At 43.8% G+C, this 15077-nt stretch overlaps 1 protein-coding gene across 3 annotated transcripts; it reads left to right on the top strand.

The window, feature by feature from the left end:
* The first annotated feature begins 5 nt into the window (after positions 1 to 5).
* Positions 6 to 13754, top strand: LYRM1 (LYR motif containing 1). Of its 3 annotated transcripts, none has more exons than XM_063142948.1 (4): positions 6 to 71; positions 8987 to 9145; positions 10578 to 10670; positions 11788 to 13754. In XM_063142948.1, the coding sequence occupies exons 2-4, from the start codon at positions 8987 to 8989 to the stop codon at positions 11902 to 11904; spliced, it is 369 nt and encodes a 122-aa protein (XP_062999018.1). In that variant the 5' UTR covers positions 6 to 71; the 3' UTR covers positions 11905 to 13754. The 3 variants fall into 3 exon arrangements, with proteins under 3 accessions (XP_062999018.1, XP_062999017.1, XP_062999019.1); XM_063142947.1 differs by lacking the exon at positions 6 to 71 and adding an exon at positions 7249 to 7269; XM_063142949.1 differs by lacking the exon at positions 6 to 71 and adding an exon at positions 8624 to 8641.
* The last annotated feature ends 1323 nt before the right edge of the window (positions 13755 to 15077 follow it).

Below are 15077 nucleotides of genomic sequence, written 5' to 3' on the forward strand. Positions count from 1 at the left end.
CCGCACGCAGCGTAAGGGCAAAAGGGGGGATTTTCAACCCCCTTCTCCTTGCCGTCCTTCGAACCTCTGAGGTGAGTGAGAGCGGGGGAAACGTCGGATTTGGGTCGGACTATACAAGTCGGGGGGGGGGGGCGACGGCGGAGAAAAGATGAGGAAAGGTATAGGAGAGATAATGCAGGCTTTTTCTCAAGGAACGTTAGTGCGGATGGGAGAGGGGACAGGTGTGTGTCATAGAGGCGAAGGGGAGGGTTTTTAAACGAGTGTGATTGTGGCGCTGTGCACCCCTCTCGTTTATTATTGGTACAGCCCAGAGGGCGCTGCTGGCTCCCTAGAGACCCGCGCATGCTCTGTTCTTGCCCTCTCCGCTAGGGGGCGCTAAAGCGCTTGATAGTAGTGACAAAATGGCGTCACCAATGTCAAAGATGGATATGGGAAGAACCTGACCCCCAAATAATCCCATTGACTTACACCTCCTTAAAGCTTTCATGAGGCCCCTTAACGGGGAACTGCACCCCATCTACTTCCTCCTCAAAATCCCAACAAATTGACCCCTTACCACCTGAGTAAAGTTGCCATGCCAACTAACTCTCAGGGGGTGGAGCCTGATGAGCTAAGGGGTGGGGTGTCAGGGCTCAGAGGGTGGAGCCTAATGGGAAGAGGTGAAGTCTGGCAGAACCTGTTAGCTACTGTACTGGGCAGATCCAAAATTTGTATATTGTTACATGGTTCTCTGCCAGGAGTCGTGTGTCTTGAAGGGTTGCAACACAGCCAGAAACTGAAACAACATCACTTCTGGCATGGAGTTGCATGGATAGAGGAAAGCTTTACCGGCTGGATTTCTGCATAACCTGCTTTGCCAGGCAGGGAGATGGCAAATGTAGCACCTTCTTCAGACAGAATCCAAGGACCTGTTGTATAGATCATGACTCATATGCATCGAAAATAACAAGACTAAGCCCTAGTAAGCCAAAAAGGAATTCCTTTGGACAAATGTATGTAAGGAAGTCATGTCCCAGACTGTGCCTTCAACAAAGAGAAGAGTTTCTCCCTCAATTTGAGCCAAACACCCCTCTCATGCACGCCCCAGCATAAAACAGAATCTAAGGCTGCAATTTTATATGCTATGCCCCAATGACGACAATGGGACTTATTTCTGAGTACACGTGTATAGGAGTGCCCTCTAAGTGGTTGTCACAAAAGATAAGAGCTCTGAAACCTTGTAAATTTGAGCATTTCCATCCCATAATGCATGGGATAGCCAACTTTGTGCCCTACTGGTGTTTTGGACTACAACTCCCAGCATTCCTGACGATTGGCCTGGCTGGGGCTTATGGGAGTTGTAGTCCAAAACCTCTGGAGGGCACCAGGTAGCCTACCCCTAGCATGACACATAATTTCAATAACCTATAATATGGTGTTATATGTTTCTCCCCCCTCCCATACAGTAGTCAATAATTCGTAGATAGGTAAATATAGTGGTAACAAATTATATGCAAAATCAACCATTTGAAAAAGTTGAAACCCAAGGACTAAGGAGAGTGCACGCGCCTCCATCTTAAAACCAATGCCTTTGTCTTAAAACATGGGCCTAGACTTCGAAGAAATCCCCCCCCCCCCACAATGGAAAGAATGACAGCAGCGATAACACAGCTTATTGTGTGGTTGTGGTTTTCCAGCTGCAAGCCACAAACCACCAACATTTTTAGAACATCTTCTGAATAGGCTCCATTGATCTGAGACAAAGCAGTGGGAGGCAGAGAGGAACACACCAAGCATAAGGCATTATCTCCAAAAGAAAGAAGGTGGAGAAGAATTAGTGGGCTACATAGATATTTCAATCCATTGTAATATTTTTGCCTTGTCCCAATGCTAGACAATTTCTATCACAGTATTTCTCGTCACGTTTGAGAGAAACTGAGAAATGTGTATATGTCCACAATCCCTGCAGCTGGAACCAACGTTATTGTCCAAATTTCCTTTGGTTTTAGGTCACCAATATACATTATTTCCTGACACAGCAATATCTCAGACATATTTGAAGTGATAAAATGATTTCCCTGCAAATTAGCTGGAGTCAAAGTCAAATTAGCTGTTACACCAAAGGGAGATAAATTCCGTTTGTGCCCAAGTAAGTTGAAGATTTAATGCAGGCCATGCACTGGAGAGAAGTGGTCTTTTTAATCAGGCAAAGACCCCTAGCTCAGTCCCCTTCTCTCCATGCACACGCCGGCTGTTCATTTTCCTTATAGGAATTCTCTACTACCCTGGCAGAAAGTCTCTTCTCTCATCTTACACCAGGGATGAATTTTGACCCAGTCACTTTTAGCCGTTGCGACGCCATGTGCAAGCGGCATGAATTATGATCTGCCCACCTTTCCCCAGCTGCAGAGCAATTGTGGGTCATCACTTCAGCTAAACGTTATAATTTAGCTCCAAAGACAACAAAATGGGGAATCGCGATGCTGGCGTTTTGGAAAGAAGCCCAAGAGCAGTGTTAAATGTTTGACATGAAGAACAAAGACTGGACTATCTTCTGGTGATCGTGCCGATGTAATTCCTCCATGCGTGGGTTGGGGCAGCCTGGCCGTGAGGGTTGGGGCAGCCTGGCCGTGAGGCTTGGGGCGATGGGCTTTGTAATCCCACACATTTGGAGGGCATCAGGTTGGGGAACGCTGGACTGGGAGCATGAAGAAGCAGTCAGGAGGTGCTTACAAATGGCCTTAGGCCCAACTTAGATCCTGTGCTTTTAGTAGCTCTGTTGCAAGGAGATATTTGGTACGTGTGGCCTTTGCAAACCATCAGCTGTTAAAGGACCCAAAGCCAGATTTTAGCATCCTCCTTTCCCCAACTCTGCCATGACTGTAATAACACGTATGAGCGTGGCGCAGTGCTTTCCTTGCTGGGTTTCATCGACTGGGAAGACCTAAGCTACAAAGATCGCTGGGTGAACTTGGGCCAGGCGGCCGCTCTACCTCCCAGCTTAACTTCCATCATGGGATTGTTGTAAAGACGACGAGCAGGGAATGCACACTGCTCCTGGAAGTCTTTGGAGACGGGGTGGGATCAAAATGTGATGCTAAATCATGATGTCCACTATTTGTTTCTCCAAAGGAGATCAAAGAATCAGCTGACAGTGACTTTACATGACTAGCAAGGGCCTGGGGGACATCTCCCCCTGGCTGAAGTCCCATGTAGGTAGTACAAGGACGCAGACACCCACCAGCTAATTGTTGGGTTATTGTGCCAGAACTTTTCTCTCTCTGGAACTCTGTTTGTGCTCAGAAACAAACACACATCACGCAGGTCTTACACAGCAGAGCTGGTTTATTCCCTTCAGGCTTCTGTGCAGTTCAATTCAGATCAGTTCAGATCAGCACACTGAGGCATACACAGAGAGCAGTGATCATAGAGCAGTGATCAGTAAGCAGTGATCAGTTCCATTTTACAAAGTGAGAAACTATATACACATCTTACACAATTCTTATCTACATTACATACAGCTGTGATGAGGCTAACTTAGAATCTTGGCAAGGTTCCCAGAACAGCCTCTATCTCAAGGTAATTGCCCACAGATAGACTTTCTCTGTTTAACCCTGAGATAGCCATACACACACAATTTTAATGACTAAGCAAGTATTTCTTTTCATATACTTAACAGTCCTCCTCTTGCGCATGTTGTTTAAATTGTGTTACAATCTGAGACCTAGCTTTAAAGCATCTCTTTGTGTTTTACCATTGAACCTTCCACCTGTCCTTTCTCATTTTGTTTTACTTTGAATACCCATTTACAGGTAATGGCTTTACGACCTTCAGGTAAAGGTACTAGCTCCCACGTTTCATTTTTTTCCATTGCTCTGATTTCCTCTGACATTGCTTCATGCCAGCCCTGAGCTTCTGTAGGTTCCATTTCCTGAATTTCCTCAAATGAAGTAGGTTCATAGGCTATTAGTAAAGCTCTATGAGAAACCTGTTTGCTTTGGTATTCATCTGAATAACGAATTGGAGCTTTGCGTTCCCTTTCTGGTCGCTTTGGCATAGTTACAGGCACAGTTTCCTCCTTTACAGTTTCTTCCCCCTCCCTCTCTTGCTGAGATTGTTCAGGAATTTCTTCTGTTTCTACAGCTTTCTGTTCTACAGGCAAACTTACATACTGTTTTGTTTCCTGCATTTGTTCATGAAAAACTACATCTCTGCTCACAATTACACTTTTGTGATATGGAGACCACAAACGATAGCCTTTTGTTTGTGTATCATATCCCAACAGTTTACATTCCAAACCTCTTTGAGCTAGTTTTCCTGGTCTGTTTTCTTTCTGAACATGAGCAAAACATTTACTTCCAAAAACCCGTATATGTGACACTCTAGGTTTTCTTTTGTAAAACATTTCATATGGGGTTTTTTCATGTACAGAGTGATAAAGCCTGTTTAACAAATAATTTGAGGTGGACAAAGCTTCTGCCCAGAACAGATTAGACAATCCTGACTCTTTCAATAGAGCTCTTAACATGTTCTGCAAGGTTCTGTTTTTCCTTTCTGCAACTCCATTTTGAAATGGTGAATATGGAGCAGTAAGGTCATGTTGTATACCCTCATCACTGAGGAATTTTTTAAATTGGTTGCTAAGAAATTCACCTCCCCGGTCCGTTCTTAGATTAGCTATAGGTTCTTTAAATCTATTTTTACTCCACTTAACAAAGGCTTTGAACTTTCCAAAAGTTTCACTCTTCTGTTTTAACACATACACAAATCCAAATCTACTGTAATCATCAACAATAGACAAGAAAAATCTGTTTCCTCCTTGACTTGTCTCAAAAGGACCTGCAAGATCTGCATGAATTAATTCAAAAATTCTTTTTGTTGTTCTCTCACTATGTTTTGGAATGTTTGACTTATGACACTTGGTTTCACTGCATACATTACATTCTACATAGTTAGAACATGGTTTGATTTTCACCCCTTCACACAATTCTGGAATCTTAGAAATTGTTTTATAGTTAGCATGACCAAACCTTTTATGAGTTAAATGGATACACTCTTGGTGTGGTTTGCAATTGGCTATTGTTTTTGTTGTGACTTTGCTGGCTACAACTTCATTTTTTGTAATCCCACCTTAAGTGTCCTGTGGAACCACAGTTAAAGCATTTCCTTGCCTTTAATGCAGCCACCACATCAGAAGATTTATGGCTTTGTTGAAATTCAGCCACAGGATGTTTAAGGCTCTGTTGTTTTGAAGCTTGTCTTCTTTCATAGGTTTCCAGTAGTTTTCCAGCTACATACTCGAGGGTTAAATTTTTCTCCTCTTGACTTTCCATCATGGTGACAACCGCGTCGTACGATGAATCAAGACTTGACAAAATCACATAGACTTGGTGTATAGTTGTAAACTCCATCCCTCGTGCCCTGAGTTGATTGAAGATTTCTCTCATGCTTTTCAAATGGTTTGACATAGACTCCCCTGGTTTCAGCTTCATTCCATACAGCTTCCGGGTTAGAATTATTTTACTGCCCGCTGTTTCTCTTTGATATACAGCTTGTAGCGCATTCCAGCACTCTTTTGATGTATTCAAAAACTGAATGAAGGAAATTTGAGAGTCTTCCACAGCTAATGCAATAACTGCCATTGCTTTTGCATCGTCCTTAAACCATTTAGCATTCTGTGGATCTGCTCTATCTGGTGGATCCTCTGTGACTACATACCACAGTTCAGCCTGAATCAGATACATTTGCATTTTGTAAGACCATAATGCATAGTTAGAGTCATTCAGCTTTTCCAACAATTGATGCAAACCAGACATATTAGCTCCTGCCATTCCCTCTGCTTTAGGAATTGGTATCTCACCGTCCTCCTGCTCAGAGTCCTCCTCAGAGTCAGCCGACTGAGATTTTTCCTCACTTTGCAGCACTGGCTTTAGCTTGATGTCTTCCTTCATCAACAGTTTTCTGTTTTAGCAGACTCCTGGTTCTGGTTCTGATACTGCACCGTTCCCATCAAGTTCTGGTTCTTCTGCCTGGGTTAGGCTGGCGTAGGCTGGTCTAGGCTAGACTGGACTGGGCCCATAACCTTTGTTGGGTTATTGTGCCAGAACTTTTCTCTCTCTGGAACTCTGTTTGTGCTCAGAAACAAACACACATCACGCAGGTCTTACACAGCAGAGCTGGTTTATTCCCTTCAGGCTTCTGTGCAGTTCAATTCAGATCAGTTCAGATCAGCACACTGAGGCATACACAGAGAGCAGTGATCATAGAGCAGTGATCAGTAAGCAGTGATCAGTTCCATTTTACAAAGTGAGAAACTATATACACATCTTACACAATTCTTATCTACATTACATACAGCTGTGATGAGGCTAACTTAGAATCTTGGCAAGGTTCCCAGAACAGCCTCTATCTCAAGGTAATTGCCCACAGATAGACTTTCTCTGTTTAACCCTGAGATAGCCATACACACACAATTTTAATGACTAAGCAAGTATTTCTTTTCATATACTTAACACTAATTGCATAGCCTCCTTGTAGACCAGGGCTGGGCAACCTGCAGCTCTTGGCCTAATGAGATCTACAAGCGATCTCTTCTGACCTCTGGCAATACCGATTTGCCTCTCTGCCAACAGCCCACTATATGGGGAACATAGGAAGCTCCCTTATCCTGAGTCAGACCCTTGGTCCATCTAGTACTGTTGCACTGAGTGACAGCGGTTCCCCAGGGTTTCAGGCAGGTGTTTTCCTAGCCCTGCCTGGAGATGCAGAGATCATACCTGGGACTTTCTGCATGCAAAGTGTGTGCAGAGCTATGGCCCCATCCCCAAGAGAAAGAGGGGAGCAGGAGAAAGATGGAGAGAAAAGGCTTCAGCCCTGCCTGTCGCTGGCATACAGACCCCGACAGAATCCCTCCTCCCCGAGGGAATGTACCCCTCAACAGAAAAATGGTTTCTCCTTCCCCCCACTCCTCCTGTAGAGTTTTCCCTATGGCCAAATGGCTGGGCGAGCTCAAAACAGAAAACATGACATTCACGTGATGGCGTGACCCACTCATCAGAGGAGTGGTTCAAATCTGTTTTGCTTGATAAATCCACCAGGCAAACTAGATTACTAATCCCCTATTGTGGGAGTAGCAATCTGGTTTAACCGGTCCAGTCTCTAGGTTGTCCTGAAAGACACCCCCCCCCCTCCGGCCTCCCCTACCCCCAGCCTCTCGAAATCTACAACGTCTGGTTAAACATTTGCCATCTGTTTCCCTTCAATGACAACAAGGAGTCTTTGCTGAGAATGGTAAGAAAGAGCGCATTATGCTCGTCTTGTCAAGAATCGCTGCCTGAATTCACAAACAACGAAAACTTAGTCCTTAGTTCGCAGAACGTATTGGCGTGAAAAGATCAGCAGCCCTGAGCAACAGAAAATCTTCTGTTCTGGGACGTAGGATGGTTTTCTGCATGGTGGTTGTTTTTTTGTTTTTAGTCAAACTTTTCTTTTTATAGGATGGTTGGCTCGCACCCAGCGTGCCCTTTGCACAAGTGGCGTGCATGTCTACTCGTGCACGGTGGGGTTGGTCACTAATTTCTGCCGAAGTCTCCTTTCCCCACCCCCCTGATTACAGCCTTAGGGATTTTTAATGGTGCAATCTTACACATGTCTAGTCAGAACTAAATCCCATTGAATTCATTCGCAAACCTCGCTACTTACTCCTAACTCCAGATCATTAATTGTATGATATATATATATACATCATTCTTGTACTTGTGTACAAAGGCCTAAACAACTTGGGACCAGGATACCTGAGAGAGCGCCTTCTCCCTTACCAACCTGCCTGGTCACTGAGGTCATCCGAGGGCCTGCTCCCGGTGGGTCCACCTAGATCCATCCTCAGATTGGAATCCACCAGGGGAAGAGCCTTCAGCGTGGTGGCGCCCATCCTGTGGAACTCCCTGCCTCTGGAGGTCAGGCAGGCTCCAACCTTGTACTCCTTTCGGTGCCTCCTGAAAACATCTTTATTCCAAGAAGCCTTTCTTTAACATGTAGCCTTGGATTTCTGTGTTGTTGTTTTTTGCTTCTTTTTAAATTTTGTTTTAACTGTTTTATTCTGTTTTTATTTTCATTTTTACCTTGTACACCGCTCCGAAATTTTTCAATGGAGAGCGGTATATATTCTAAATAAATAAATAAAAATAAATAAATTAATGAACAAGGTTAAAAGCCCCAGTTCCTTGGGGAGGGGCAGAGTTCATACCCCTCCATTGTGAAAACTGTCCCATTTATTCCTACTCATATATTTGCCATTTTATTTTTGGTCTGTGTCCTATTGATCTTTAGGATGGCATTTGCTGTTTTCACTTTGAACTGCTGGCACGGACAAATGGTTAAGGACACACTCAGCTCCAATGCAGAACGCTGGCAAGAAACTTCTAAATCTGTATATAATAGCAGCCTTGGCCAGCTTACCAACTGATTCCAGCTCCTGCCAAAGAATTTAACAATCCGAAACATTGAGCTTCTTGGATTTCGATAAAAGCTTTCTACAAATCTTTCAGCACCAGAGCCTGCCTCTCACCCACACCTAATTCACATCCATGCAACTCAATTCACACAAATGTTTTCCCCATTTGGCTGTTTACCTATTTGCGTAGGGAAAGTGGTTCTTAACGGGGTAAGTCTGAATTCAAGCTGGCTCTTTTCAAAATCCAGGTTTAAGCCGTGATGGATCAGGCATAACTCTCTGCATGCTTGCATAAAGCATGAATAATGTGGCACGTTACTGATATGAGCAGAATGGGGGGTTTTCTCCCCCAATTGGTACATGGAAAAGTAAATATTCTGGATGGTTGGCAGATAATAGTAGTTTTCTGCCTCTCTGGTTCCTTTCACGTTCACTAAGAGAGCCAATACAATATTTGAAAACTAATTAAGACATGTGTGAAAATGTCCCATCTGCTTGGAGGCCCTTTTTTTTCTTCAACCCAAATGTTTATGGGTTATGTTCCTGTTTCTCTAGATGACGCCAGTCGCTCGTCAAGAAGTTCTTGGCCTTTACCGCAAGATATTCCGAATAGCCCAAAAATGGCAATCAGCATCCGGGCAGATGGAAGAGACCGTGAAAGAAAAACAATATATTATAAATGAAGCTAAAACATTATTCCAAAAGAATAAAAATGTGAGTGTATTCCAGGCCTGCCTGTGTCGCTGAATAATTATGGCTTTGCATTCGTATCAGAGATGGCGAGAGTATGTTTTTCTCCCGTTTTGTCCCAGCTGAAGGCAAAGGTGTCCTTTAGATGGAGACTGCTGCTTTTTTTTTTTTGGACTATTGGCTGTGATCAGAATGTTCTCTGTTGAAGAAATGCATCATAGTTCTTGTAAAGGTGGTTTCCTTTCTTGTTCAACACATGGTAACACAACGGAGTGGCCCTGTGTCCTACTTTATAGATGACAGTCCTCTATTTAAAAGGCAGTAAGTTGCCTGTCCTCTGTTGGAAGGCTGTCAATGGCTATATGCTACCTCCAGTATCAGAGACACCTTGCCTCCCACTGATTTCAGTGGCACGTAAGGACGTTTGCTTTCTTTAGAGTGCACCAACTAGCCTCGATCCAGGTGCACTGTGGCTCCGTTGCATGCAGGTCTCCTTTCCCCTTTGACAGCTGCAAGCAGGAGTAGCTTTGTGTTTGTGTAACAAGAGCCAAATCCTTGAGGAGAGCCATTGGCAGCCTGTGCAGGCAGGAGCTGTTGAGCCTCTTTCAGCCTGAGAGATTAATTCCATTTCAGAGAAGCTCTTGGAGGTGTTTTCCAGTGGTGGGCAGGGCAAAAGGCCTGTACCACAGAAAACCAACCAGCTTAGTGTTGCTTAAAACTCTTACATCCAGTAACTAAGTTTTAGGAGAGGTGTTTCAACCTTTGAGAATGCGGGGCGGGGGGACTGCAGAAGAGCTGGGAACCCACCAAACCATTGATGGTCAAGGGAAAGGCACTGGGGCCACTTGAGGAAGTCCAGAGAACTGGACTTCCCCAAAGGTGGATTTGGCCCTCAGTTCTGCACACCTGTTGTAGGCAATACTGAGCTACTTGAGCCAATGGTCCGGCTTGGTATCCAGTCTCCCCAACCTCTGGATTGAGGTGCAGTGGTACAAGAACCAAGGCCTTTTTTCCATCATGGTACTGATGCTTTGGGATGCCTTCTCCTCAGAAGCCCATTTGGCTAACATGGCTGTTTCGGGGGGGGGGGGGCAGGCAAGGGAAGACCAATGGCTGAACTTTCCTTCTTCTGTAACGATATTGATTATTTTACTGCATTGTTTTATTGGTGGTTGCTTGTTTTAAATTTCTTATTGTTAGATACTTTGGGCTCTTACATAGGAGGAAAACATATATATATATATATATATATATATATATATATATATACATACATACATACATACATACATACACACACACACATACATTGAACGGTCCTCTCTTGGGAAGGGGCAGGGAACCTGCACAAGTTAATTTGTGAGACAGGTTTAATTTATCCATTGGTTATACGGTTTATGATTGCCATTTTCTATTTAATTTTTGTTCTCTTCCCCCTCATTGTTTGTTTGATTAGATAACAGATCCCGAGTTGATTAAACGATGTATAGAAGAGTGCAACGCGAGAGTAGAGATAGGACTTCACTACAGCAACCCATATCCAAGGCCGGTAAGTTAGGAATCTGCCAACATGAATTTATTTGTGCCAACGCTCAGCAGAATTGCACACAGGCTGGAGTTGTTGAATAGTCACATCTGCTTCTCTAGCAGCAATTAATGTTGAGCACATGAGTCAGGTTGAGTCAGGACTGGAGTTGCTGATCTTCAAAGTTTAAGAGTCATTAACAGGGAGGCCTTTCAGCAGTGCAGTTGCTTGGAGAGCCAGGAAGTTGGCTTGATGTTTAATTGCTACGTCGCATCGATTCCCAAATTTTTAGACATCAAACGATGTTCATTATCGTCTCTCTGTCATTCACAAATCGCCAGACCTCTCCTCCAGTCAGCATTCAATTTCGCTGCAAAGAGGAATCCAATATGGTGGTAATGATTCATCCCTAGGTTTGCCCCTCCCCATCCCCACAGAGTGTTTACCGTGGTTTGACCACAGCCACTCAGTCTATTGTTAAAAATTGTATATATGATTATGAGCCTTTAGGGACAATTTACAGATGGTGAAATATGATGTAGTGTAAATGACCTGTGACAGCTTTCCTCAATCTGAGGCCTTCCCATTGTTTCGGACTTCAACTCCCATCAGCCTCAGCCAACATAGCCTATGGTTAGGAATGGTGGTGGGAGTTATAGTCCCTAACATCTAGAGGCCACCAAGTTGAGGAAGACTGGTAGGATGTTGGAATGGTTACATTTATTGGTCAACCTCCTTCACTGCTGCAGTCCCCGTATGTGCTCTGCTCACTACCATCATTTGCATAATTTCCCATGATGCAGCGCAGGTTGGTGTATCGTTTGAATGTGGTGTACAGCATTGCAGGGGGTAGCTTCATAGCCATCCTCCACTCCCTCCTACAAGTGTTGTTAACCACCCTGAACAACCCAACAACAAACCATGGGTTCTCAAGGTGGTTGGTTGAAGAAAAATTAGCCACCCTGTGGAAAAAATGCTGGATTCAGACAACACGCTAACCCACGGTTCAACAAACAACCCATGGTTCAATAAACAACCCACACTCAACCACTGAGTGTGAGTTAGCATGTTGTGAGAACCCAGTCTCTGAGTAGTTCTGCATTTCTCCGTTTGATTTTTATTTTATTCTTTCTTAATATAGATCCATCTGCCTCCCATGGGACTCGCGCAACAGCAAGGGCGTACGTTTCGACATCAAGAAAAGCTGAGAAAACTTTCCAAGCCAATCTACTTGAAATCGTACGATGAAGTTTCATAACCCAGTATCAGACTGTAGCCAATATCATCCTGGACTATTTAGCAAATACATTTCACACCCACAATGATAAACGAAACTGCTGTGGTTAGCACTCGCTGACACCTTCCTCAAGGCCAGGAACCCGCTTGATCCCAAGCAGATGATGAGTAAGGATATACTAAAACTGTCGTGTCTTTCTTAAGAGTCAACAGATGACTCATCAATAAAAGGAAGACATTTTGTGGTCAAGTAAAATGTGATACAAAAAGCAAAGTCTAACAGGGCTGATGTTGTGTTGTAAATCAGCCTTCCCCAACTTCAACTCAGTACCCTCCAGACTAAAACTTCCGAAACCCCAACCAGCAGGCTAGCTGGGAATGATGGGAGATGTAGTCTAACATAACTGAAGGGCACCAGGTTGGAGAAGATTGTTGCAGATGGATACATTGCACTGTCAATATTACCAAGTCTTCAAATTACTCTTCAAAGTTCTGTTCACTCTGAGGAGACATTGAGGCTGCAATCCTATACTTACTTACTGGGGAAGAAGTCCCATTGAAGTCAGTGGAGCTTACTTCTGAGTCGGGAAGGAAGGAATCTGTCTGTTTTGCACATCTTGTTTCTGTATGAATTTGTGATTTATTTATTTTTAAAAAAAGTCTAAACCAAGAAAGATGTCAACCTTCAATAAGAAGCACCAAATGAATCAATATGGACCCTCAAAACGAATCAATATGGACCCATTGTTCCGTTTGGTGGTTTCTAAAAAGTCTACACAGAAATTTGTATGCATATTCTGTGTGCGATTTCCCTTACTATATGCAATTATTTGCAAGCATCTGTACCCAATATATACCGTTTTGTATGCCATTTCCCCTAATGTAGGGATGTTTTGATGGGAGAATTGCATAACAAAATTCGGGAACGTTTGAAAACCGAAGGAGAATTGCATTCCAGTTTGTGTATTAGCTTGCACGGTGCAAATTAAGTTAGTAAACCAAACAAATTTTGCCCCTAATCCCTACTTCCAGATAAGTATGTATAGGATTGCACAGGCAAAGTGCTTTTGAAGACAAGGGTGCTGTTTGTCACGAATTTATGAGTTTCTGAATCCCGGCAACACTTTTCAAAATGGACAGTTGCTCCTGGAGCAAGTTGCTGGGTTTCCCCACCTCCCGCAAGACGCACCAAGATGACATTGTCTCTAGGTGACATGGCAATAATGTAGGTCCACCAAATCTTCTTCATTTGAAAATAGGGCGATGCATGCTGCCTCTACTTCTCCAAGATTTTCCATTGTACAGTAAGAAACTTGCGTCAATAAGTCCAGGATCCTTTTTGCAGGCATCTTGAAAGCGCAAGAGTTGTGCTCATCTGTCCTTTCAGAGAATGTCTATGCAGCAGAGACCCAAAGACCTGTTCAGGTCAGGGATCGAGCAATGCGTTTTTGCTCAGCCTTTGTGGAATCAACTTCAACGTGGGGGGTTAGTCTCCATTCAATCCCTGCTTTTGTCGCCTTAAATTTGGCCCATCCATTCACCACTTAAGATATGTATTATCCTTCAGCCACACTTGGATGTGCAGGTACATAAATCCCCATCTTTATGTAATGTGTCTGAATATGCTAAATAACCTCAAATACTCAGCAGAGTCTACATAGGGCAAGTGAGTTGGTGTGTTAAGGTATCGCACAGCCTGATTAGTTGAGTCAATATTACCAAGTGGGTATGGCATAAACACAGGGGTTTAACACCCCAATTTCTGCAAACGACTCACTTGGTGGCCCCAGACAACTGTTGAACATTCAAAGATGAAGCAGCCTCCAAAACAATTGACTCTTGGGAAAATATAACTTCGTTTTCTTTCTTGTTTTTTTTTTTTTTTTAAAAGAAATAGTTACATATTTCCAACTTCGTAAATTTAATCAGGGCCTCCTGAAAAAGCCGTTCTTTGGAAATGCTAAGTTATTACACCTGAATAAACAGAAAACATCTTCACAGAGTTAATTAGAGCTTCTTCAGGAGAAGGCTTGAAGGCATAACACAACAGAGGATGTGTCTAGACGTACCTAAAAGCAGGAGGCGGTGCAGTTTTTTTCTTCCAGGTGGGCAAAGCTGCCTTTCCTTGCTCTCAGCTTTGCACCTTCCTCCAAGCTTCAAGTGGGTTGTTTGCCTCTCTAAACAAAAATGCTTAAGCACCAGTTGTATATTTATGTGATTAAAAGTTCTAATGATTTTTTTAAAATACACACTTTAAAAAAAAAATGCCTGCCAGACTGTTCTGGGTAGTGGCTGGAGTGGGGAAGACCTGGGATTGCAATGACAAAGCTACTAGCCCAAGGCTAGCCCAACTTGTGGCCCTCCAGATGTTCTAGCCTACCACTTCCATCAGTCCTAACCTGCATAGCCACAGGTGAGGGTTGAGGGGAGCTGTAGGCCAAAATCTAAAGTTGCCTGCCTCTTTACTAGCCGGTCAACACTGCAGACATCCAGCTTTGGCATCCAACCTGCAGGAAATGTTTCCTTTGTGGTTGACTGGAGTGGGATTGAGTGCGCTTCGAGAGTGCAGCTGAGAAATCCAAGATCCCTTGTTTCTAGGGAAGTCATTGGCAGAGCAGGGTTTATTTTGCAAGCAGAAGATCCCTAATTCCGTGCCTGGCCTCTCCAGCTTAAAAGGACCAACTTGTTGGTGATGGGAAAGTCCTCTGCCTGACACCCTAGAGAGCTGCTGCGAGTCAGAATTGACGATATGGAGCTAGATGGGCAAACATTCTGACCTGGTACAAAACAGTTTTGCATAGAAGTGGCAAACCAAGCAGGCCCTGCTCTGGGCTTTTTGGGCTTTGGGGAACGAGGTTTATCTAGAAGTAAAGGCAGAGCTTCTAATCTTTCAGTGCCAGTCCCAGGTTTGGGGGGACCTGCAAGCAAGGTGCTTTCAGAGGGGGGCCCTTTTCACTGCTTGCCTCTCTCCCCGTGGGCCCAATCAATGTAAACCTTCCAGAAAGAGACTGAGGACACTGCGGGTGGAAATAATTGCTCCTTCTCCTTGCTTCTCTTCTTGTTCTCTTGGAGCTTTTCTACGCGAGGCATTTATTGTGCACTAGTCATTCCTTACTGTGAGTTCTTTAGCTGATGTTGTGACTCTCCAGTTTTGCTTCTATTTTTTAAGAGCACTTCCATGGGTGCTTTTTTAAA

The sequence above is a fragment of the Elgaria multicarinata genome, chromosome 17 (genome assembly GCF_023053635.1).
Source record: "Elgaria multicarinata webbii isolate HBS135686 ecotype San Diego chromosome 17, rElgMul1.1.pri, whole genome shotgun sequence".
NCBI classification, from domain to species: Eukaryota; Metazoa; Chordata; class Lepidosauria; order Squamata; family Anguidae; genus Elgaria; species Elgaria multicarinata.